The sequence below is a fragment of the Poecile atricapillus genome, chromosome 26 (assembly GCF_030490865.1).
Source record: "Poecile atricapillus isolate bPoeAtr1 chromosome 26, bPoeAtr1.hap1, whole genome shotgun sequence".
In the NCBI taxonomy this organism is placed as follows: Eukaryota; Metazoa; Chordata; class Aves; order Passeriformes; family Paridae; genus Poecile; species Poecile atricapillus.
The window spans coordinates 1,955,801-1,978,181 of NC_081274.1; the positions used below are offsets into that span (position 1 = coordinate 1,955,801).

A 22,381-nucleotide genomic window follows, 5' to 3' on the forward strand; every position below is an offset into this window, starting at 1 on the left:
GTGGGGGAGGTTCAGCAAAAAATAATATCTCACCTAGAAAGCCTTGACCTACAAATCCCCTCAGAAAAAATTCAGAGACCATCACAAGAAGTGAAGTTTTTGGGAATCTGGTGGAAGGGAGGTATGACATGTATACCACCTGATACCCTAACCACTCTAGATCAGATTAAAATGCCTGAATCCAAGAAAGAGCTTCAACAAGCTTTAGGCTTGTTAGTGTTTTGGAGAAAACACATCCCAGATTTTTCAATAATTGCCAGACCCCTTTATGATTTGTTAAGAAAAGGGATGCAATGGGAATGGACCCCTTCCCAGGAAGAGGCATTGCAATTATTAATCTTTGAAGCAATAGCCTATCAAGCACTGGGCCCCATACATCCCACAGATCCTTTCCAAGTAGAATGGGGGTTTGCTGCTTCAGCACTGTCAGTTCACATATGGCAACGGGGTCCAGAGGGCCCTACAAGACCTGTTGGGTTTTTCTCCCGTGGCTTTAAAGATGCTGAGAAGAGATACACCACCTGGGAAAAGGGACTGATTGTGGTTAGCATAGCTCTCATAGAAGTGGAGAAAATTACATGACAACAACCCATAGTGCTGAGAGGCCCTTTTAAAGTTATAAAAACAGTCACTACTGGGACTCCCCCCCCTGACGGGGTGGCACAGAGGGCTTGAGTAAGAAAATGGTATGCCCAGATCGAACATTACTGTAACATCTTTTCAATCACTGAAGGAGCTATAAAAAATCTGGCCATACAAGAAACCGAGAGCTTGGCTGACGGCCATGAAAAACCTGTTTCTGTAATTAAGGTAGCCCCTCCTTTCTCCCCCAAAAAATCAACAAACTCTTGGTTCACTGATGCTTCTGCCAAGCGAGAGGGGAAGGTATGGAGGTACCGGGCAGTAGCTCTCCACACTTCCTCAGGTGAACAAATAGTTACTGAAGGAGAAGGTAGTGCTCAAGTGGGTGAATTAATAGCTGTTTGGAGCGTTTTCAAACGTGAAGCACAGAATACCTCTGTAGTTTATATTTACACTGACTCCTATGCTGTGTTTAAAGGGTGTACAGAGTGGCTCTCTTTTTGGCAACAAAATGATTGGGAAGTAAATAGGATTCCAGTGTGGCAGAAGGAAAAATGGCAAGAAATTCTAAGTATTGCAACCCAAGGAAATTTTGCTGTAGGATGGGTGGCTTCACATCAAACAAATGGAGATTCAGCTGGTAACCTGAACAATGCAGTTGATGGACTAGCAAGAATAAGTTCTCTAAAGGAGGAACTTGTTACAGATGACTGGGATCACTTATTAGAGTGGCTACATGTAAAAAGACAACACACAGGTGTAAAGGATTTGTATAAAGAAGCTTTTGCCCGTGGGTGCCTGTTACCAGAGAAATGTGCAAAACATGTATATCAGCCTGTGAGCAATGCCTCAAACGGCTGGAAAGGCACCCTCTAAAAGATGATCCTTTGCATTTAAGAACAGGCAAAGGACTTTGGGATGCATGGCAAGTCGATTATATCGGCCCTTTCAAACAGTCAAGAGGTAAACACTTTGTGCTGGTAGGGGTAGAAATTGTGTCCAGGTTAGTTCAGGCTGATGCTTTTAACAGAGCCACTGGTGACAACACTGTTAAGGCTTTGCAGGGATGGTTTGGAACTTTCCCAAAACCACAGGAAATTCAATCTGATAATGGTTCTCACTTTACTGCTAAAGTTGTGCAAGACTGGGCAAAGGATGAGGGAATTAAATGGACCTTTCACACCCCTTACTACCCCCAAGCTAACGGGATTGTAGAGAGAACCAATGGTCTCCTTAAGCCACTCCTGAAACCACATGAAGGGAATTGGGATGTTCGATTATGGAAAGCTGTCAAAACTGTAAATGATAGATGGGGGGTGAATGGATGTCCTAAAATCACTGCCTTTTGCCCAAAAGCTCCTAGCATCATCCCTGCATCATGGGGGCCAGATGATTCTAAGAATCCAGCGCACTACCCTGGTCAGCCAGTTTTGATGGACCTCCCCACAGTAGGGGAAGTGCCACTGATACTGAAAGTTCCCTTGAACAAGTATGTGTGGGTAGCATCTGATGCCCTGGGGAAGGAGCATCGGATAAACACACGCTGGAAAATTCCTTCATTTTAATCTCCTGCCCCAATGTGGCAGAATCTGTTGTTTCTTTTACTTTCACAGAAGAACTCCGAGGGACATGAAAATTGAATAAGCCATGATAACATCTTTTCATTCCTTCTTTCATTTCCTTCTTTTCATCCTGCCGCAATATCATGGCCAAAACCCAACTGAGTGGCCGTGGTCCAAAGCAGTCACCAGCAACTATGCCATAGGACATTACCCTGGAGACCATGGATGCTAACTGAAATAGAGAGCACGGTGCCTGTGGAAATTGAAGGCCACATAGTTTTCTCAGTCTTGCCTGGGAAAGTGGCCTAAGAATTCATAAGGAGGAATTAAAACAATCCTCAGAGATAGAGAACAGCCTTGCAGGTGCTATTTGTCTGTTCCTTGTTTTCTGGCAAGAGAAGGTTGAGGGGTGGTGAACCCCACTGACCAATGATGGTGATGTGTTAGTTTACTAACCAGTAAGAGTTTTCTTTTCTGTACTTTTCACATATCGGTCTATAAAAAAGACCTGAGGTAATAAACCAGAGGGAAATTCTCCTGATGGACTCCCAAGAGAGTCTGTGTCGTTCTTTCGCCGTTCCTAATAGAGCAACAGGAGACCATCAGCAGAATCTAGCAATCGTAGTACTGCATAACTCTGAAGTGTACTGCCCGGGTGACTGGGAGTGGGATCAAAAGGATTGGGTTAGAATGCTAACAGGAACAATTGGAGAGGAAATTAGGATGTAGGAAAATAGAAAAATCTCGTTATGAGAAAGCCTCCACCATTACAATTGCTGGTAACCTTCTTGAACTGAATTTAACAAGCAGTTTGCACCCTAATATTTCAGCAAAACTTTGTTTCACAGAAGATTGGAAATGTGACAAATATGATCCCCTCATATTGTGTTACCACCCAAAGAACATTGGAAACTACACACTAGATCCTAGCACCAACAATGTCGAAAGCACAAAGCTCTGTAGAAGGGAGCCCAATGACTGCTGGTACAATTTTACCTTAACCAGACCAGTTCACGTGACCTGCAATTGGCAAAATAACCCAGCTGGTCAATCAGGATTTACAGGTTTAATTCACAGGTTTAAGATAAATGCTGTGGCAAGGCCTGTATTAAGTGTAATAATCACATACCATGGTGTGAACACCCCTTTTGTGCTGAATGGCAAAACTAACGTTTTCCCTTCTTTCCTGTTAACTCAAGGTGATGATGTTTCAACACGCTGCAGACTGGGTACCGGATCCCACACTGAGCCTGTACACAGTCAAGTCACCGGATCTCGTGGCCAGGTTATATCTTGTGAAACTCGGAATCAAGATTGTTGGCTGAATTTAATGGCTGTACAATTGTCCTCCAAAGTTGTGTGTGGTAAAAACAATACCAAATATTGGGAGAGCTTAATGTTCAGGTTGTACTACCTACCACACAACCACCAATTAGACTGACTCCAAAAATTTCTGAAATTGGACCCTATGTAATCAGGAAAACTGGCCAACAACAAATGCTATTTAATCCAGCATGGTCTATCAAACAGGTCAAATTACTAATGCAAAACAATGTCTCAGAGATTCAGCCAGCTTGTTCACCTTTTTTTACAGACTTCCTTTGAGGGGCGGACAACCTGGTTGCGAAAGCGCAATTCTTTTCACAAACAGATGACAAGAGATATAACCGGTGCTGTGGGATCAGGACTAGGAATTTTGAATAGTATTGATTCAGAAGTGTTCAGAATGTTCAGAACGAATAAATTGGCTGTGGCAACTAAAGATTTGACCAAAATACAACAACCACTGAGGTCATCTTTAACAGCTTTGGGAACCCAACAGTGGGTGCTATCAAACATATTACCAAATTGGTAATATGTAATATTACCATTTACCAATATGTAATATTGGTAAATGTAAATGATCACAAATTAATAATTGATGCACTCAGTGCTACCCAAAACATGTTTCTCTGGCCCTTAGCTGTATTCAAGCCCAGTTGTGGATGCAGTCAGTTGCTGCATCAATTATCAGAGGGTGAAGAAGGCACCTTTCCCACTGAAATTCGGAAAATAGTCTGGGACAATGCCAAGGATTTTGAAAAATAATTTCAATCTTGGTGGAATTTGGTGAATTTCACCTACGATCCCACCACAAACAGAGCCACAGCTTTTGTGCTGACAATACGTAATGCTTCAGTACATTCAATTTTTCCTATCATTGCACTGGGGCTGAATCATGATGGAGCTGTTCTCTATCCTTTAGAGCATGGGGAATGGGCCTGTCAGATTGGTGGGAAATGACAAACTGTTGGTTTAGAAAATTGAATTGTCCAGGAACAACAAGGGTGTATCTGTGAAAGTAATGCAATCAAAACTCAAGACATTTGTTTAGACACAGAACAGAATATCTGTCATTTTGGAATCCATCCTAATGAGACTTCTGAAACAGTGCTTGTGTATGTAGGCAATGGATGTGTATGCTTGAGAACTGCTTGTGAGAGTATGCTTGTAGAAAACATAGTAGTGGATACTAAGAATCATTCAAATTTTTGTGTATGCAATTTTACTGAAATTATTGGATGTGACTTTTCTTATTTAGCTCCAGTTACTTCATATTATCTTTTGCAGTATAATCACACTTTGATTCATCATTTAGTGCCTGCTCCAATTGGAATGAACTTGACTCTGGTGAGGCAATTGTTGCTTCACCAGGATTTAATCGAAATTTTGGAAAAGATCAAAAAGGATGGACAAAAGACCTTAGTTACGGTTCACCACAATGTGAAAGGAATACATCGTGTTTTGGAAAGAATAAGGAAAGATGCTGAACATGAGTGATGGGACACTCTTTTTGGATGGTCACTGACTGCTACAGGTGTTCTGAACAAATTGTGTCATCCCATCATCATCCTCTTTGTTTTAGTTTTACTTGGTTTTTGTAACTTTTCTCTAAAAAATCCTTTTTCTGTTTCTCTGTTTCTGCTGCATTTCTTCTGTATTTTTCTTTTTATTCTTGGATTTCTCAGCCTCCTTTGGACTGAATTCTTTTGGGATCCTCCCTTGTGGGGAGCCCTGCTTATCTCGGTTCTTATGATTCGAAGAAAACTCCCAAGCTCGTTAGAATCTTGTTTCTCGTGTTTATTAGAAGGCCATCACAAAACTTAACAGGTCTTTCTAGGCTGGTTACACAAGGCTAATCTTTGCAATCTGGTACATTTCTTTCTTCTGATGGTACAAACAAGGCCTTGTGGCACACTTCGTGTCTGATGCACAAAATGGCCCCGAACTACGCAGTTCTTTTATCTTTATACCTATTTTTACCCAATTAACAATAGACACATATATTATTTTTCTTAATGACCCAATGACCCAATGACCCATCACCTGTGTGCTGTACCGCGGCATTTTCTAACCAATCACTCACTATTACCCAAAAACCTCTAGGAGAAGAACACGAAGAAGAAAGAAGGGACAAGGGACAACACCCTAAATCCTCCATCTTGTCTCCTGTTCTCTAAACTAACTTTTTCACCCAGTGACTTAAGAAAACTCTCTAATCTACACACTTAGACTTTTAGCTTTTTCTATCTAACTTTAACATTTGTTTTCATGTATCACCATGAAAACATGCTCATGAATTTCATATGATATGAAATTCAGTGTTTTTCTGGATCTTTTAACTAAGTAACAGAAACAAGGGCACACAGTCTGTATTCCAGACTCCAACAGTTTTGTTCTATCAGCAATTTTGTACATCATGAATTGGAGGATGATGAGGCGGTTGACACAATTGACTTCTATAACGAATGCACATAACATGGTTGGTGTTTCACGTGATGTCCATGCCCCTAAGGTTATTGACACGCGACAAACTACACAGGCACTACAATAAATAACGGGCTATAGTGACTATGAGGTTAATTATTTTATCATGTTGTATTTTAGAATGAAATGGACTGTTTGTTTTATGATAAGAAACTGTGGCAGCAACCTCAGGTGAGACAAAGAGTTACATTGTCCCACCCCAAACCCCTTGTGAAGGGCAGCCCAGGTGTTCTGATTGGGTTCGAGTCCCTGGGGGGTTCTCCCTTGGTGTGCTTTTACTGGTCCCTGACCCTGAACTCCACCCTCAAAGGTGGGGACCCTTGAGAGTTCTGTCCCTCAAAAACCCCTGCTGTGCCTCTGTTCGGGGCTCTCTGTTCTGGACTCGAGTTTGTTCCCATGTTGAATAAATGGTTTCATGAATGGGAGCCCGTCTCGGTTGGTGTTTCATGCTGGTCCCCAGAATCCTGCTGCTTCCCTGGACGAGACCCTGAGGTTGCTGACTGCAACAAATGGTGGAGCATGCGTGGCATCCAGTGAAGCAAGAGAACAGCAGGACCAGCTCCATGGAGGCTGGGTTGAGAGTGCCTCGGGCATGGGGAAGAAAAGGGCTTACGGAGGTGTGGGAGCCAAGACCAGACGCTGGGACAAACGCCCATGAGGAGATGTTGGGACATCACCCAACGAGACGTATTATGGATGATATTAACATTATGGGCGATTATATTAACATTATGGATGATTATGGACGGTATGGCTCTTCCGGTGGACTGTTTTTTGTCTTCTGTGAAGTTCCCTTTTCTTTTTTGGTGTATACCTCCCTGTACCTTCCCCTTTCCTCTGTTCCTAAGGGCAGGACAAAGGGTGAAAAAAGCCAAGATGGCTCGGGGCTGCTGCCGTCTCCCGTCACCCCAGTGTCTTTCTGCCATCCCATCCCCTGTTTTCCTGAAGATAGGGAAGGGACAGAGAACATCCAGAGTGATGCCGGTCTGCTGCCATCTGCCCGCCGTTCCGTGTCCTCCTTCACCCCCTGTCTTTCCATATTCCCCATTCCCAGTCCGGGAAAGTCCGTCCCGGACCCCCCACATCCCAAGATGGCGCCAGCCATGCAGTCTGGGATCTCTTGTTTCCCGCCTTGCTCCTTCTTTTCCGGTCCTGAACCTTCCCTTCCCCCAGTAACTCCTGCTCCGGTCCCACCCCTTTGTTCAGCTGCTCCACCCTGGGGGCTCTGCCTTTGACATCGTGGGCAACACCCCCTCGGGGAAATCGAAACTGTAACCTGAGCTCCCAAAGCCAGCATTTCACTGAGAACATCTAAAGGGGCGACTCCCACATGGGAGCTGGAGCCAAAGGTGAAGCTGGAGATCAGAGCCGAAACTGGAGATCGAAGAATTCTGCCCCTTGTGAGAGAAGATCTAAGAGCTGCACCCTTCCTAAAAGATAATCCTAAACTCAAAGAGACTGAACTAAAAAACCATTATGTTTGTATTAAGTACCATCACCGTTTAATTTGTCTGGCGTGGTCCGAGATTTAAGTGTTTGTTTTTAATTTTGTTTTTTCTGTTTGCTTAATGTGTTTTATTACTGAGTTTTTGGTGTCCAACAAAGCAAAGCGGGTGCTCTGTGCAGGAGGTGATTTTAAGGCATACGTTTGGAAACATTTTAAGCTCCTAATCAAAATTTGAAAAAAAAAAAAGATAATAAAAAAGAAGCAGATGCGGCAGTGTGCCTCAGGAACAACAAAGGGTTCCATTGTCCCACCCCAAACCCCTTGTGAAGGGCGGCCCAGAGGTTCTGATTCGGTTTGTGTCCCTGGGAGGTTCTCCCTTGCTGTGCTTTTACTGGTCCATGACCCTGAACTCCACCCTCATGGGTGGAGACCCTCGGGGGTTCTGTCCCTCAAAAACCCCTGCTCGGCCTCTGTTTGGGGCTCTCTGTCCTGGACCTGAGTTTGTTCCCATGCTGATTAAATGGTTTCATGAACCGGGAGCCCGGCTCGTAGGTGTTTCATGCTGGTCCCCAGAATCCTGCTGCTTCCCTGGACGATCCTGAGGTTGCTGACTGCAACAGTTCTTGAGGATTTAAAGTCAACAATTCCCACTATCGGTCTGTATCCTGTTGGATTTTCATTCCCCTGCTTTCACCCAGGTGCCCACAGGGATCCAGGAAGATGTGGAGCCTCCCAGCCAGGTGTCTTCCCAACACGGATCACCAGGAACACGGATCACCAGGGCTCTGCCCAACGGGGGTCACTGGGGATCATCCAACGCCGATCCTCCCATGGGGGATGGAGCTGGAGCAGCGCACGAAGCTCTTCCCGCACTCGGGGCACTCGCAGGGCTTCCCTTACTGGTGACTCCGTTGGTGTCGGGTCAAGGCTGAGCTGTCTGAGAAGCTCTTCCCACACTGGGGACACTCGTAGGGCCTCTCCCCACTGTGGATGCGCCGGTGGACCGTGAGGTGGCCGTTCTGCTTGAAGCCCTTCCCGCAGTCAGGGCAGCGGAAGGGCCTCTCCTCTGTGTGAATCCGCTCATGTTTGAGGACATTGGAGCTGGTCTGAAACCTCTTCCCACACTCCGGACACTCGTAGGGCCTCTCCCCAGTGTGGATGCGCTGGTGTGTTCTCAGGTTGGAGCTCCACCCAAAGCTCTTCCCACATTCCAAGCAGGTGTAGGGCCGTTCCCCTGTGTGGATCACCTGGTGTCTCATCAGGTAAGATGTGCTGGTGAAGCTCTTCCCACATTTCCCACACTCGTAGGGCCGTTCCCCCGTGTGGATCACCTGGTGATTTCTCAGGCTGGACCTCTGGCTGAAGCTCTTCCCACATTCCCCACACTCGTAGGGCTTTTCCCCAGTGTGGATCCTCTGGTGCTCGATCAGTTGGGAGCTCTTTCTGAAGCCCTTCCCACATTCCAAGCACTTGTGGGGCTTCTCCCCCAGCTCTGAGCTCTGGCTGGATCTCTGGCCGTGTTCCTGGAACTGGGGGGATCTTTCCTCCTCGCAGCTCCCTGGACTGGGTTTGCAGCCCCTCCTTGTGCGGGATCTCTGGGGCTTTTCCTCCTCCTCTTCCATCTGGACAAAATTTGGGAATGAAAATTTCTGGTTAGGAGGAAAAAAAGAGAGGAGAGCGCCTTGGGCTGGGGGTGCCTCTGTTGGGAAGGTAGAATTAGAAAGAAATTATAAATATGACTCTTTGGCCACAAAGGCTAAAGGAGAAATACAAATGAAAGCACGGTTTGAATAATTCAAATAAACCAGGCTGGTGTGCCAGAACACGTTCTTTCCCCCAGTAAAACTAAGCTGAGACCCCTCTTCCCCGCCTTATAAGGAAAGGTCTGAAGGACCCTGAGATAAAACAGTGATTTCTATAGGTCACACACAAATGTTACTGTATTAGGATACTTAGAAAGATTGGTTAGTAAAGGAATAGAATATTCAATGTATAGGTTACATAAGTAATTGTAAAAGAGAGTTCTCTCTCTTGGCTCTCTTGGTTCTCTTAGTCTCTCTTAACTCTTGGCTCTCTTGCTACTCTCTCTTGGCTCTCTCTTAGCTCTCTTGTTTCTCTTAGCCTTCTTGCCTCAGGCTTTCTACACTCTTGCTGCTCTCTTTTTCCTGCTCTTCTTTATCCCTTTTTCCCGGCTCTCTCGCTTCTGATCTGTTACTCTCTTTCTTAGCAATCTCAAAGTCTTGAACTCATGTATTCATATTTTACCCCCTTTTGTATTGTTCTCTCCGAGCCTGCTTTGCGCTCTGTTGGCTCATAGCAGGCTCTCTCTCTCCCCCACACCCTGAAATAAACTGCTAACATCTAACTCGACTATAGAGGTCTCTGCCGTGTCTCAGACCATCCACCCCCAAAGCGTCTCCTACATACCCCCTTGCCCGGGTTCATCTCAGAAAGACATTGGGCATCTTGCATCTTTAAGAACCTCAAAAACAACAAGATTCAGCCCAAACATCAAAACACAGATCAAAAACTAACCAAACAATATTCAGCCAAAACCCCCTGCACAACAGAAAGGTTCAGCCCCTGCAAAAAACCAAAGCACCAACGTTTACCACAATAAGGCTCAGAAACACCAAGATTCAGCCCCATCAAAATCGTGGATCGCCCACTCTGGTCACCCGCTGCATGTGGGGAGGCAACGAACCTGGGGCTGGGGGAGATGCAGATACAGGGATGAACTTTGTGCTGCTTCCTCTCCCTGCTCCTCCTCCTTCTCCTGTGTCACTACTCTTCCTCACACTCCACCTCTTCCTCCTTCTGCAAAACCCTAGGTACATATTTTGACCATTTTGTTCTTCAACCTTGCTCCTCCTTCCCTTCTCCTCCAGCCCCCAGGCCCAGCACCCACTGCCGCCTCCCTCTTCCCCCCCAGTCCCACAGCATCCGACCGCAGGGGCACGGATGGAGCTGGGCCAGCTCGGCCTGGGGCAGCGCTGGGCTCTCGGCCGCTTCCGCCCGCACTCGCTCCCCACTGCAGCCGCTCCCGCCACCACAGCGCGGGGGGGCCCGGCCTTGGCGCTCCCCCCTCCCACCTCCCCAAATTCCCCTCAAGGGGGGCGCCAAGGCCCGGGGGGGAGGGGCGCAGCTGGGCTCCAGCTGGGGAACGCTGGCAGCTGCGGCTCTGCCTGGACACTGATGAGTCATCAGCGCCGCGCGCTCTGATTGCCTCAGCCCTGCCTGAGCCCTGCGCCTGCACCAAGGGGGGACACCCTGCTCCAGGGGGGATGGCCCCAAAACGGGGGAACCCCAGCAAAGGAACAACAACAAAGGCTCTTTACAAACTGATCCCGTCAACCTCACGGCACATAGGGCCAGGGACGTGGACATAACGAAGTGACAGGAGGACCCATCAGCTGCACAAAATGTTATGAATTGATGACAGACACTGCTGCTCAGCCAAGGTCCTGCTAAATTCAAGAACTTCCAGAAGAACAAAGACTTAACACAGCCATCAATATCGTTAGGTATACAAAAGTAAGGTGCATATTAAGGGGGTAGGTAGTAGTTGCATTGGTAAGTCTGTACCTCTCCAGCACTTTAGCCAATGGGAAAAAGAAGAGGTAGATGTGGCCGGGAAAATTAGGATGAAAAAGAGGCTGTGTCCTCCAACAATTAGAGAAATCTCATTAGAAATGTCCCATGGCCTCACCCTTTTTATGAATGAAATTACTGTTACAGGACTCCACTGTCTTCCTTGTGGACAGAAACCTCTGGGGATGTCAATTTTTCCACAGACCTTGGGGCTCCTCCGCAATTCCTTCCACCGTCCGGGCCGGTGGGCACTGAGTGCAGCTGAAGGTGCCTCACCCAGTTTGGGGGATCGGCTCCCTCGGCTGGCGGCGGCACCGGGGATTGATTGGGTACCCGAGAGTGAGCAGGAGACAGACGAGGGACGGATCAGGGGGGCTCTCAAGAGTCGGCAGGGAGAGAGCACTGAAAATCTCAGCAGTGACTCCAGTGGGATCTTCGGGGAGTAAACATGGCAGGGCACCCAGGGAGGGGACAAAAGGGAAAGCCACAATGGGGTCCCAGCAAAAGGGATGAGGATCCCAAAATATCTCAGAAGAGTCCCTTGGGAGCATGTGGAGGTCGTTTGCACATTCTCCCAGAGCTAACTAAGGACATGGACACCGAGGAAGGCAATAAGGGAAATCCAGAAAGGATTTAGACAAAAGGGGATGGATGGTGTTGGTGTGCTGGGAAGGGATTGGCTGAAGGGGAGTGTGCAGGAATGTGCTTAAGGCAAGAAGCAGCAGGAGCAATCTATGGGGTAAGAAAAAAGATGATGGAAAAGAAGAGGAATAGAAAACCACTGAGGATTGGGATGTTTTTCAGAAGGGTCTTATCCTCAGATTTTCCCAGCTGACTCAGATCCTTTGTATGCCAGTTTTCCAGGACAGGAAAACAAGGAGGTGAGGATTTCAGGGGGTTTCTCTGAGCTGGGAGCGGCAGGAGCGGGCGCAGAGCTGCGGCACCGGGAGCACGGGCTGGGGGCCTGTGGGGAGCTGTGGGGCCGGGCCGGGGCTGTGGGGCAGCCGGGGCTCAGCGCCGGGCGCTGCCTGACCCCAGCACCCCCCGGGCAGGGCCGGCAGTGGCCCCCGGCCCCCAGGAGGCTGCGGGACGCCCCGGCCGCTGCCCGGCCCCGTGGAGCTGCCGGCCCTGCCCGCCGGGGGGGCCGCCTTTGGACACTGCGGCAGGACAGGCACCGGCTCTGGGATACGGGCTGGGGAGGGGAGCCTCAGCACAGCCAGCACCAGGAAGGAACAGCTCAGAAATGGGGATTAGACCTGCAAGGATCCACATGATCTTGAAAGCATTTTGTGCTGGGTCCCTGCAGAAAGGAAGGATTTTGCAGAAAGCTCAGCAGCTGCCACACGATGAGCACCCACAGGCACTGAGGGGGGCTGCAGCAGGGCCACAAGAAGCCCCTGCAGCACTTGCTCCCAAAGGCTCAGCAGCTGAATGCAGCAAGGGATGAGCAAAAGGCCAAGCTGAAGGCAAAGGCCATGGCACAGTTCCTACAGCCCCTGAGGGATCAAGCCCAGGGCCCAAGGGGGCCCCAGCACCCAGGGGACACCCTCGGCCACAAGCACCTGGCACAGGCATTGCCCTCCTGGCCAGGGGACAGCCCACCCAAACAGCCCCTGGCAAGGAATCAGCCTTCCAGCTGCAGGGCACAAGGACACTGCAAGCACAGACAGGAGCACCCTCAGCACCAGCAAGTCCAGCCCTTGATGGACACGGATTCTTAGCGCTCTCACAGCTCCCATTCCACCAGGGACCCACCACACTGCAGCCCTTGGGAACATCCAGGGTGGCTCTGGATCCAGAGGAGACCTTTCCTGATGGACACAGGGGCCTCTCCATCCACTCAGAATCTTACACCTAAGGGGGGTAAATTGCTGGGAATATTTTAATAATTAAGGTACTAAGTGGGAAATATGAGTGGGTGTACTCTATTCAGCCACTATTAGCAGTTGTGAGGGATGGGTTTAAAATGCAGGAAGTTTTATTTGCTCACAATTGTGACTGCAATTTACTGGGAAGGGATTTGATGGCTAAATGGGAAATGCAAATTAATGTTGCAAAAGGTGATACAGAGGCTGGTTCTGTTTTACCTCTGTGTCAAATGTCTGGCAGAGCCTAGGCTGAAGTGAACCCACAAGTGTGGGCAGCCCCAGGGAAATTGGCAAAATTAGATATGGAGCCTCTCCAAATTTCCCTGAAGCAACCAGGAAAAGAGGTGTCGAAAAGCAATCCCCTGTTCCAAGGGAGGGAAGGAAGGGCTCACAGCCTGTCTGGGAGTCCTGCTCAAGGCACGGCTTGGGGAGCCAGGGATGGCTCCCTAGAATGCTCCTATCCTGCCAAACAAGAAATCCAATGGAATCCACAGAATGCTGCAGGACCCAAGAAGAAGAAATGAGATGATGAAACCGAGGCACCCCACACTCTCAGATCCTTACACCAGCCTGAACCAGGTGCCCTCCTCACACTGCTGCCATTCAGAACCTGATGCAAAAGATGCTTTCTGGGGATCTGCCCACTCACAGAGGATGCAAACACAATTCTGCCTTGGGCTGGCAACAAGAGGTAGAAGGGAAAATGCTCAAGACATGGACGGTCCTTCTGCAGGGATGCACGGAAGCACCAGCCTGATTGGGGCAAGCCTTGCAGGAAATATCAAAGGAATTGACCTCACCCCCAGGGACTGGCTTAATGCAGGATGTGGATGACTTGCTCCAGTCAGGAGGACAAGGAGAAGAGGTAGAGGAAGCCTCTGTGAAATGGCTTCATTTTCAGTCTAAAAAGCGGCTTTGAGTATCTGAAAAAAAAGGGCAAATGGTAGAGAAAATAGTTAAATATTTGGGAACTATTTTGACTGAAGCTTTGTCTTGCATTAACCATGAGAGGGTTCAGGGAATCTCAGAAATAATGTTTCCCTGGACTAAGAAGGAACTGCAGCAATTCTTAGGATTAACAGGGAATTGTAGGAGCTGGATTGAGGATTCTCTCCTCTCGCCAGAACATTGTGTGACATTTTACTCCCAGGTATTCTCAATTTTACGGGGTGGACATAAGAAAGAGAACAAAACTTAACAAAATGAAAAAAATAAAAATTATTGATGCTTCAGCCACGGCTCTTGCAGACTCAGAAATCTGAATTGGAAGGGAATATTAAACAGGCCACCCCTGAGCCTGCACTGAAGGCAACGCAGCAGCAGCCAGGGCTCCCCAGCGGGGGAAGCCCCTGGGCCTGCCCACAGATCCTCTGCTCAAATCCTCGGCCTGGCCACCCTCCTTTGCCATCTCCAGCCACTGCGGGACAATCCTTGCTCTCACTCTTGCAGCTTCAGCCCTTTCTGTGCCTGCCCTCGCCACAGCTGCTGGGGAAGGCACCGGGACAATTCCACTCTGCCTCTCAATTACACTCACACTCTGCCCTGCCTGGGATTAGCTGCTGCCAAAATAGACCAACTTTAAAATAGCTTCAAATCTTATTTCTCTGGTCACACCAGGTTTGCCTTTGCCTTGGGGAAAGGAATTTTAATGTTTCTTTTCCACCACTCAGCAGAGATGAAATTAACACCTCAACAGACTGGGAATAGCCCAAAAGATTCCCACCAAGATAACGACCATCAACAAAACATCAACACCCAGCAGCAAACATCAACCAACATCTACCCCAGACACTGCCCCAGGCACAGCTGGAGACACCTGGTCTGGAAAAGGCTGAGCAGGAAATCCAGGAGTGCCCACCTAATTCACATCACAGGCACAGAAATCCGGCTGCAACAGGAAACCAAATCCAAACAACTCCCCACCTTCAAACCAATGAACATTAAACCAAAGGATTTCTACGGGGTCAGACTGTATAAATTTAGAAAAATCTAGTCAAACTCATGTGTCATGGAATGATTTTCTCTGCACACCCAGCCTAAGAGTGCATGAAATTATTCCTGTTGCACATCCTGGCCAGAATCAAGTAATGCCTTATTTCTCTAAAGACATTGTGGAGAGTTTTTCTTTTTCACAATTTCAGTGAAAAGATTACACAGTTAGAATAAATTTTCATAGTAATTTTACTACTATATTGTCGGTTCTGTTTGGGCCAGTGGTGTGAGAATCACTTTTTAGTCCTAGGAGAAGGAAAACACTTGATTGCTTTCTCATTCTTGTTTTATATTTCTACGTGACTCTTAGTGATGGCAAAATGATGGTATGAGTTTTCAATGTTCACGTTTAAGCTGCACTTTGAAAACTAGAAGAGCTTTAAAGTTGGCGCTTTAACACATAAAGAGTTAATAAAATATTGTTTAAAAAAAAAAAAATAGCAGATCAGTGGGGGCCACGTGTGAGTCCTGGGATGTCTGCCCTGGAAGAGAAGCTTTGATCCAGGCAGCCAGGAGAGGAGCTTTAGAAATGCAAATTAACACTGATGGGACAAAGCCTGCACAATGGCCATGGGGCTTCCTGCCTGCAGGAGGAATTGGAATGATTCCCTCTGTCCCTCAGCCCAAGCTCTGCCTGCTTGCACAGATGGAATTTGCACAGCTAAAGGCAGAGCCCATTGTGAGGATATCTGACTCTGCAACAGAAATTGGTTAAGCTGCAAAGGAAAACAGAAAATGGAGAATGTTGTGAAAACTGCACTAAAACAAATTGGGGGGAATCATCCCTGTCCCCACTCCAACATGTGCTGTCTCTGTCTATGTTATATAGGGTGTACCATAAATAAATCCACTGTGCTTTATTTGCCACCACAAGTTCAGGGAAATCAGTTGGGAATCCAAGTATGTGATGATTTAATGAGAGAAAAGCTGACAATTGATGGAGCCCTGGCTGGAGTGAAACAGAAATTAAAAAGTAGGAAATAAACACAAAGAAATGCTTGACTAAAAGGGGGGTTGGACAAAAACCATACCCTGACACTCTGATCCACAAGAACAAGAAAAGAGTCAGACTGCAAGATAAGATAAGGAGCCAGAATACACAAACAAGATGCAAAGACAATGGCACCACAAGATAAAGGAGATTCTTCAGGCCCTAAGCTGGAAAGAACAGATTTAAAGTTCCAAAAGGTGGCCAGAGGAATGAAAGAGGCATGGAGTTAATTGTAATATGAAGTGAGGAAAAGCAGAGTTAAAAAATGAATATGTTTTAGGCATATCTTTTAAACCTAGTCTGTAAAAGAAAAAAAGAGAAAACCAAATCAAAAAGGTGTGCATGCTTTTCGGAGGAGATATCCCCCATGCATCTCAGTGCTGAATAAATTCATACCTACTCTTATAACTACTCTGCGAGTTATAGAGCTCTTTTTATTTCGCATATCAGGAGGGAGCACCCAAAACTGGGGAAAAGACGAACGATCACCAGAACAAATCCTGCAACACCATGGACCAGACCCTGGGAACCCTGATGAATTCATAGCAGGTACCAGAGAAACCATTTATCATTTCAATGGCATAATTAGATTACAGGATGTCATTGAAATAATAACCAACCAGACAGCTCCAGCTCCTGACCTTCCCCCCAACCAATCCACCCACATGAGGAACACAACATTTCACCATGAGATGGGATCACATTATCTTTTAGCAGAAAATCGAGGAAGAGTTTGTGGAAAAGTTAAGTAACTCAAACTACTCTTGGCAGATAGATGGCAATGGAAAAGTAGTAAAACAGATAACAAAGGAAATAGCAAAGCAGCTCATGTACTTGTCCAAACGTGGAAAGGATGGGAATGGGACACAGTTTTGTGCTTCCCTGGCAGACCATGGGTTAAACAAATGCTGTTTCTCCTCTCATGTGCTACAGCAACTCTCATCTTTTTACCATGCACCACACCTTGCTGAGTGCAGCTCATTCAGCAGCTGAGCAAGGGGATGCAGGTGGCAGCCAGGCCTCCTGAGCCACAAACGGCTACAAAAGGACAGAGAATGAGGGCACTGAGAGCAATCCCAAAACCAAAGAACACCCAGGAAGAAAAAACACAGGCAATGAGTGAATCTGCTTGGAGATAGTTCCAGGGACTTGCACATAAGGAAGGAATGGGAGAAATCACCAGTTTCAGAAAATGTTACTAATTGACAAGGACTGCTGCTCAGACCAAGTCCCAACACATTCCTGAACTTCCAGGAGAACAAACACTTCACAGAGCCAGGAATATCGGGTGTTATACAAAAAGGACATGCAGCAGGCGGATCGGGAAGGCTGAACCTTCCAAGCACCTCCGCCAGTGTTGGGCAAAGGGACAGGGACATGCGGCCGGGAAAATCAGGACAAAAACGAGGCCGCGTCCTCCAACAACTGGAGAGAGCGCACGGCAAATGGCCCATGGCCTCTCCCTTTGGGCAGCAATAAAGTCACTCGCACACCACTCCTCTGGCTCCTTTGGCCACACAAACCTCTGGCGCCGGGAATTTTCCTGCCCAGCCCCGGGCACAGCGCAGCCACCTCCGGCCTCCCGACACGAAGCGGGACGAGCCAGCGCTGCTCCGCCACCGCCTCCTGCCGAGGCCCCAGCGGCAAGGAGACCGCGGGCAGCCGCTCCCGCAGCGCCCTCAGCCCAGGGCCAACACGGGCCGGCCACGGCACAAGCCACCCGCCACAGCCCCCTGCCGCCCCCTCCCGGGCCCGCAGCGAGCCCCGAGCCCCCGCAGAACCGAGCGCGGCTCCCACCTGCGATGGCCGGGGCCGCCTCCGAGCTCCGCCGCCGCCTCACCGGGCTCCGGCCGCTGCTGCCGCCGCTGCCGGGCCCGCACAGACGCTCCGGCAATGGCGGCTGTCCTGCCCCACGGCCGCCCTGGGGGCGCCAGCGGGGCCGGGCTTGTCCCCGCTCTGCCCAATCAGCGCGCGCCAGAGCCACGAGTGACGGCAGAAGCAGCCAATCGCAGCCAGCGGCGGGCTCTGCACACGGCACAGCCCCGCCCCGCGCTCTCAGGGCTCGCCCCGGGCTGCGTGAGGGGAAAGGCGGGGATGAGGAACAGCCCTGGAACGGGCCCGGCCCGAGCCGCCATAGAGCTCCCAACACAAACAAAGTTCTCCGCAGCTCCCGGCCCGCCTTGCCCAGCCCTGGCTGCTGGGTGGCTCCGGCTCAGCGGGAAGCCCTGGAGCCTCACTTCTCCTACGTCTAATTAGGAGAACTGATGCATTGCTTTGATTTCCCCCCAAAAGGGAAAACCGCACCAAACCCCTTCTGCTGAGTGGAGGAGAGGAGAGATTTCCTGCACAAAACTCCCAAAAATACCAAAACCAAAGCGAAGTGAGCCGGGACCCCCCAGCAGCGCCTCTCTGCCGTCCCAGCTGAAGCCCTCGCTGGCTGCTCCAGGCTGGATCCAGCACTGGGAGCACTGGGAAGGGGCCCCGGCTCGGGGCGCAGCCCCCGGGGCAGCCCCACGGCTCCCACGGCAGCTCCAAGGCTTTGCCAGCCGGGATGGAACGTGGGACGGGGAGCAGGGGAAGGGACAGGGATACCGGTGCCGAGGGAACACGAGGGACACCGGGGGCGCTTCACAAGCATTTAATGCAAAATATAAAATCATAAGGGAGACAAAAGCAACAGCAACTGTGGCACCATAGCACAGGGCCACACAAGGACATGTCCCACTGCAGTGGGGTGATGCTGGCCAGAGTCCAGGCACCCACCACAGCTGCTCTCTCACTGGCCTCCACAGCCACACAGGGAGAGATAATTTAACCAAGGGTTCATGAGTTAAGGACCCGGGAGCGTTTCCTCATCAAACACAGTCACAGGCAAAACAGGAGATATAAATTGAATTTATTGCCAATAAGCTCAGAGCAGGAGAATAAGAAGACCCTTAAAAGCACCTTCCTTCCACCCCTCCCTCCTTCCAGCTCTGCATCCTAACCTGGCAGTGCAGGGATACAGGGAATGGAGCCATGGTCAGTTTATCTCCCGTGGCTTTTCTTGCTGATCAGGGACAGGAGTCATTCCCCTGCTGCACTCTGGGATCTCTTCCACCAGAGAGGTCTCCAGGAACTTCTCCAACCTGAGTCCATTCCATGGGGAGCAGCCCCCTCACAGTGCTGCAGCATGGGTCACTCTGCCACAGGGTCAGACCTTCCAGGACAGGCGACTCCAGCAGGGGCCCCTCTGTCCACAGGTGTCCCCCAGGGTCACAGCCTCATCTCAGGCATTCCCCTGCTCAGGCATGGGCTTCTCTAGGGGCTGTGGGTGTATCTCTGCATTCTGGTGAATCTTCAGGGCCAGTCAATCTGCAGTTCCCTTTGTTCATCTGTGTTCTGATGGACGTTCCTGCCCCTGTGTTCATCCAGGTGTCCACAGGGAGTCAGCAAGATCTGTTTGGTCAAGGTTTATCTCTGTGAGACGCTCTTCCCACACTGAGGACACTCGTAGGGCCTCACCCCAGTGTGGATGTGCAGGTGCCTAATGAGGGTGCAGTTTTGTGAAACCCTTCCCACAGTCAGGGCAGCAGAAGAGCCTCTCGTCTGTGTGAATCCACTGATGTTTGATGAGACCTGAACTCCTTGGAAATCTCTTCCCACACTCAGCATGCACTGGTGTGCCCCGAGGCTGGAGCTCCAGCTGCAGCCCTCTCCACACTCCCCACATGTGTAGGGCTTCTCCCCTGTGTGGATCTTCTGGTGACAAATCAGATTGGACATCTCAATGAAGCTCTTCCCACATTCCCCACACTCGCTGGGGCATTCTCCTGTGTGGATGTTCTGGCACCAGATCACGTGGGAGTTGTGACTGAAGCTCTTCCCACATTCTAAGCACTTTCCAGGCTTTTCCCCTGTGTGGATCCTATGGTGGTTAATCAGGACAGAGATCTTCCTGAACCTCTTCCCGCACTCCTGACACTCCTAGGGGCTCTCCCCAGTGTGAATCACCTGGTGCCAGATCAGATGGGAGCTATTCTTGAGGCCCTTCCCACACTCCCCCACACTCCCGGAGCAATTCCCCAGGGTGGATCCTCTGGTGTTCCCTTAGCTGGAAGCTCCAGCTGAAGCCCTTCCCACATTCCAAGCATTTGTGGGGCTTCTCCCTGCCATGAACTCTCTCCCCCAGCTCTGAGCTCCGGCTGGATCTCCGGCCACCTTCCTGGCACAGGGGGGATCTTTCCTCCTCACAGCTCCCTGGGCTGGGTTTGCAGCCCCTCCTCATGCAGGATCCCTGGGAATTTTCCTCCTCCTCCATCTGGCCATGGCTTGGGAATGACAAATCCTGGTTTGGGAGAAACCAAAGTGGGAGTGCCTTGGAGTAGACGCTCCTCCTGCCCAAGTCCATGTCTAGAGCTCAGCAGGAGTCTTGTGTCCATGATAATCTCCAAAATATCAAGATTCAGCCCAAAAAAATCTCCCAGGAGTTCCCCATCTCTTGTCTTTCCACTTCTGGGCTTCCAGAGGTTTCAGTTCCCTGGGATGATGGGGGTCCAAGGACTCCAGGGGTTCCCCCTTCTCTGGGGGATCACCTTAGCGATGATCCAGGGGCTTTTGGGGGTCCATGGGGTCCCTTCTCTCCTGATGCTCTGCTTTGAGATCCCAGGGATCCCAGGAGTCTCTCCTCTCCAGGCTCCCACCTCTCCAAGCTGCCGGGGTCCCCCAGCTCTGGGATCGTCCCTCTCTGCTCTCCCCACTCTGGGGGTCCCAGGAGTTCCTCTCCTCTGCTCTCCCGGGGGTCCCCAGGACCAATGTCCTCCCCCAGCCAATACCGGGCAATGGCCACGTGGACCCCAAAGATCCCCCAAGGGGCTCAGCTTTGGGGTCCTGCAAGATCCAAACCTACACACACAGAGAAAAAAACCTCACAGGGACACCAGACAATATTTTGGGCTCAGTTCCTCAATCTGCAAGTTCCAAACACACCCCAATAAAAAGACCCTCTCAGGGCCTCCCCAACAGATTTGGGACCAGCTCCCCCTCCCTGCTCACCTGCAGGATGAGGTGGGGGCAATGAGCCCGTGGCCGAGGGTGCTGCGGACACAGGGGGCACTGGAACCTCCAGCTTCTCCTTCTATTCCTGTTCCTGCTCCTCCTTTTCCTTTCTCCCTCCTCCTGCTCCTCCTCCTTCCTAATCCCACCTCCTCCCCAGTTCCTGCCTTCTGTATATTTAGAGTGGAGAATCTTGCTTGTTTTTAGAACTAGAAGAAAGATTCCAGATGGAACAAGCCTTGCTGGTTTTACTCAGCAGTATCAGTGACTACAGGTCGTGTTTGCTTTGGTTTGGTCCTGTCCTCGTTCCTCCTCAGTGCTCAGGCTGGGCTATGGGGTGTCCTTGTTTGCTGCATTTTCAGAGTTCCTCTTGGATCCTTTGGGCAATAGGCTGTGCCCTGGGAGGATTCTTTGTGCTCCTTTGTGACACAGGAGAAGCTTCCAGGCGGTTTTTGCGTGAGCGGCTGCTGTGGTGTCACAGGAACGTTGCCACGTCCCCGTGGTGTTCCCGTTGCTGTGGGACACGGAGGCCTCAGTGTCCAGAGCGGCTCTGGGCGCCTGCTCGTTGCCAGAGGATCCTCCTGCCCGAGGCATTCTCAGCAGCCAGCCCAGCCCCTGACGGGTGTCCTTCTGTGCTTGCAGGGGTACAGTCTGCAGACGTGTGCAGCGCAGCCAAAATGATGCAGCAAGTGGTTGCTGCAGTTGGCACTCTGTTCTCTGTGGCTTATTCGGGGTATTTTTTAACCCACTTGGCACGTAAGTTGAGGTTTTCCCTCGGTGCAGCATCTGTGGCTTTGGGCTTGCTGTGTGCTTTCTGTTCTTCCACTGGAATGGAGTTGACTCTGTAACCAAATTGCCATGAGGACACGGTTGGTTTGGGAGAGCTCCTGCCAGCAGCTGCAGCTGAAAAAGGGGGTGTCTGCAGCCAGCGGGGCGTGCACAGCATTTGCAATGAGGCCTGGGGGGTTCTGTTCCCTCAAGCGGGGAGTCTGTGGCAGCAGAGCCTGGAACTCCCTCCGTTTGCTGCTCCAGCCAAGAGCTGACACAGCCCAGTCTTTTGTGCTGCTCTCTTGCTTGCTGTGTGATGTTGTAGTTGATAGCTTGAAATGCATTTTTCTCATCTTTTAGTTGTGATTTCCCCCCCCAGCTTCTCTTTCTCCTAATTGTTTACCTGGCGTCAAGTTACCATGGTTACTGAAGTTTCTCTCCTCAGCACCACGGTGAGAGGCCGGATAAAGAGAAGACCGTGCTGGCATTTCCAGCTGCTTGAAGTTTCTTTAGCCCAGGAAAGCACGGGGTTGGGAGAAGAGAGACCCTTCTTTCCAACACGGAAGTTTGTAACTCTGTTTTTCCTGTCCCAGAATGCCTCTGAGCTATGGAAGCTGAGAGGGCATGCTTACCTTCCCTTTCTTTCCCCCCTGTGTTGCCAGGAAACCAAGCCCCCCCTCTCTCCCCCTCTGTCCCTCTGTGGAGAATACTCGTACACCTTTGTGGGCATTTGAAGAAG

At 49.8% G+C, this 22,381-nt stretch overlaps 3 protein-coding genes across 3 annotated transcripts in view; 2 read left to right on the forward strand and 1 right to left on the reverse strand.

Moving 5' to 3' along the window:
• The window catches only part of LOC131588581 (zinc finger protein 239-like), a 166,786-nt gene that overhangs the window by 129,374 nt on the left and 15,031 nt on the right, over positions 1–22,381 (reverse strand). The window lies entirely within an intron of this gene.
• Positions 1–22,381, forward strand: part of LOC131588529 (zinc finger protein 850-like) — a 78,077-nt gene that overhangs the window by 8,188 nt on the left and 47,508 nt on the right. The window lies entirely within an intron of this gene.
• The window catches only part of LOC131588407 (serine/threonine-protein kinase PAK 3-like), a 35,048-nt gene that overhangs the window by 4,913 nt on the left and 7,754 nt on the right, over positions 1–22,381 (forward strand). The window contains exon 2 of the mRNA XM_058857280.1: positions 21,517–21,630. Within this exon, the coding sequence (XP_058713263.1) occupies positions 21,517–21,630 (114 nt within the window). The remainder of the gene's footprint in view (positions 1–21,516; positions 21,631–22,381) is intronic.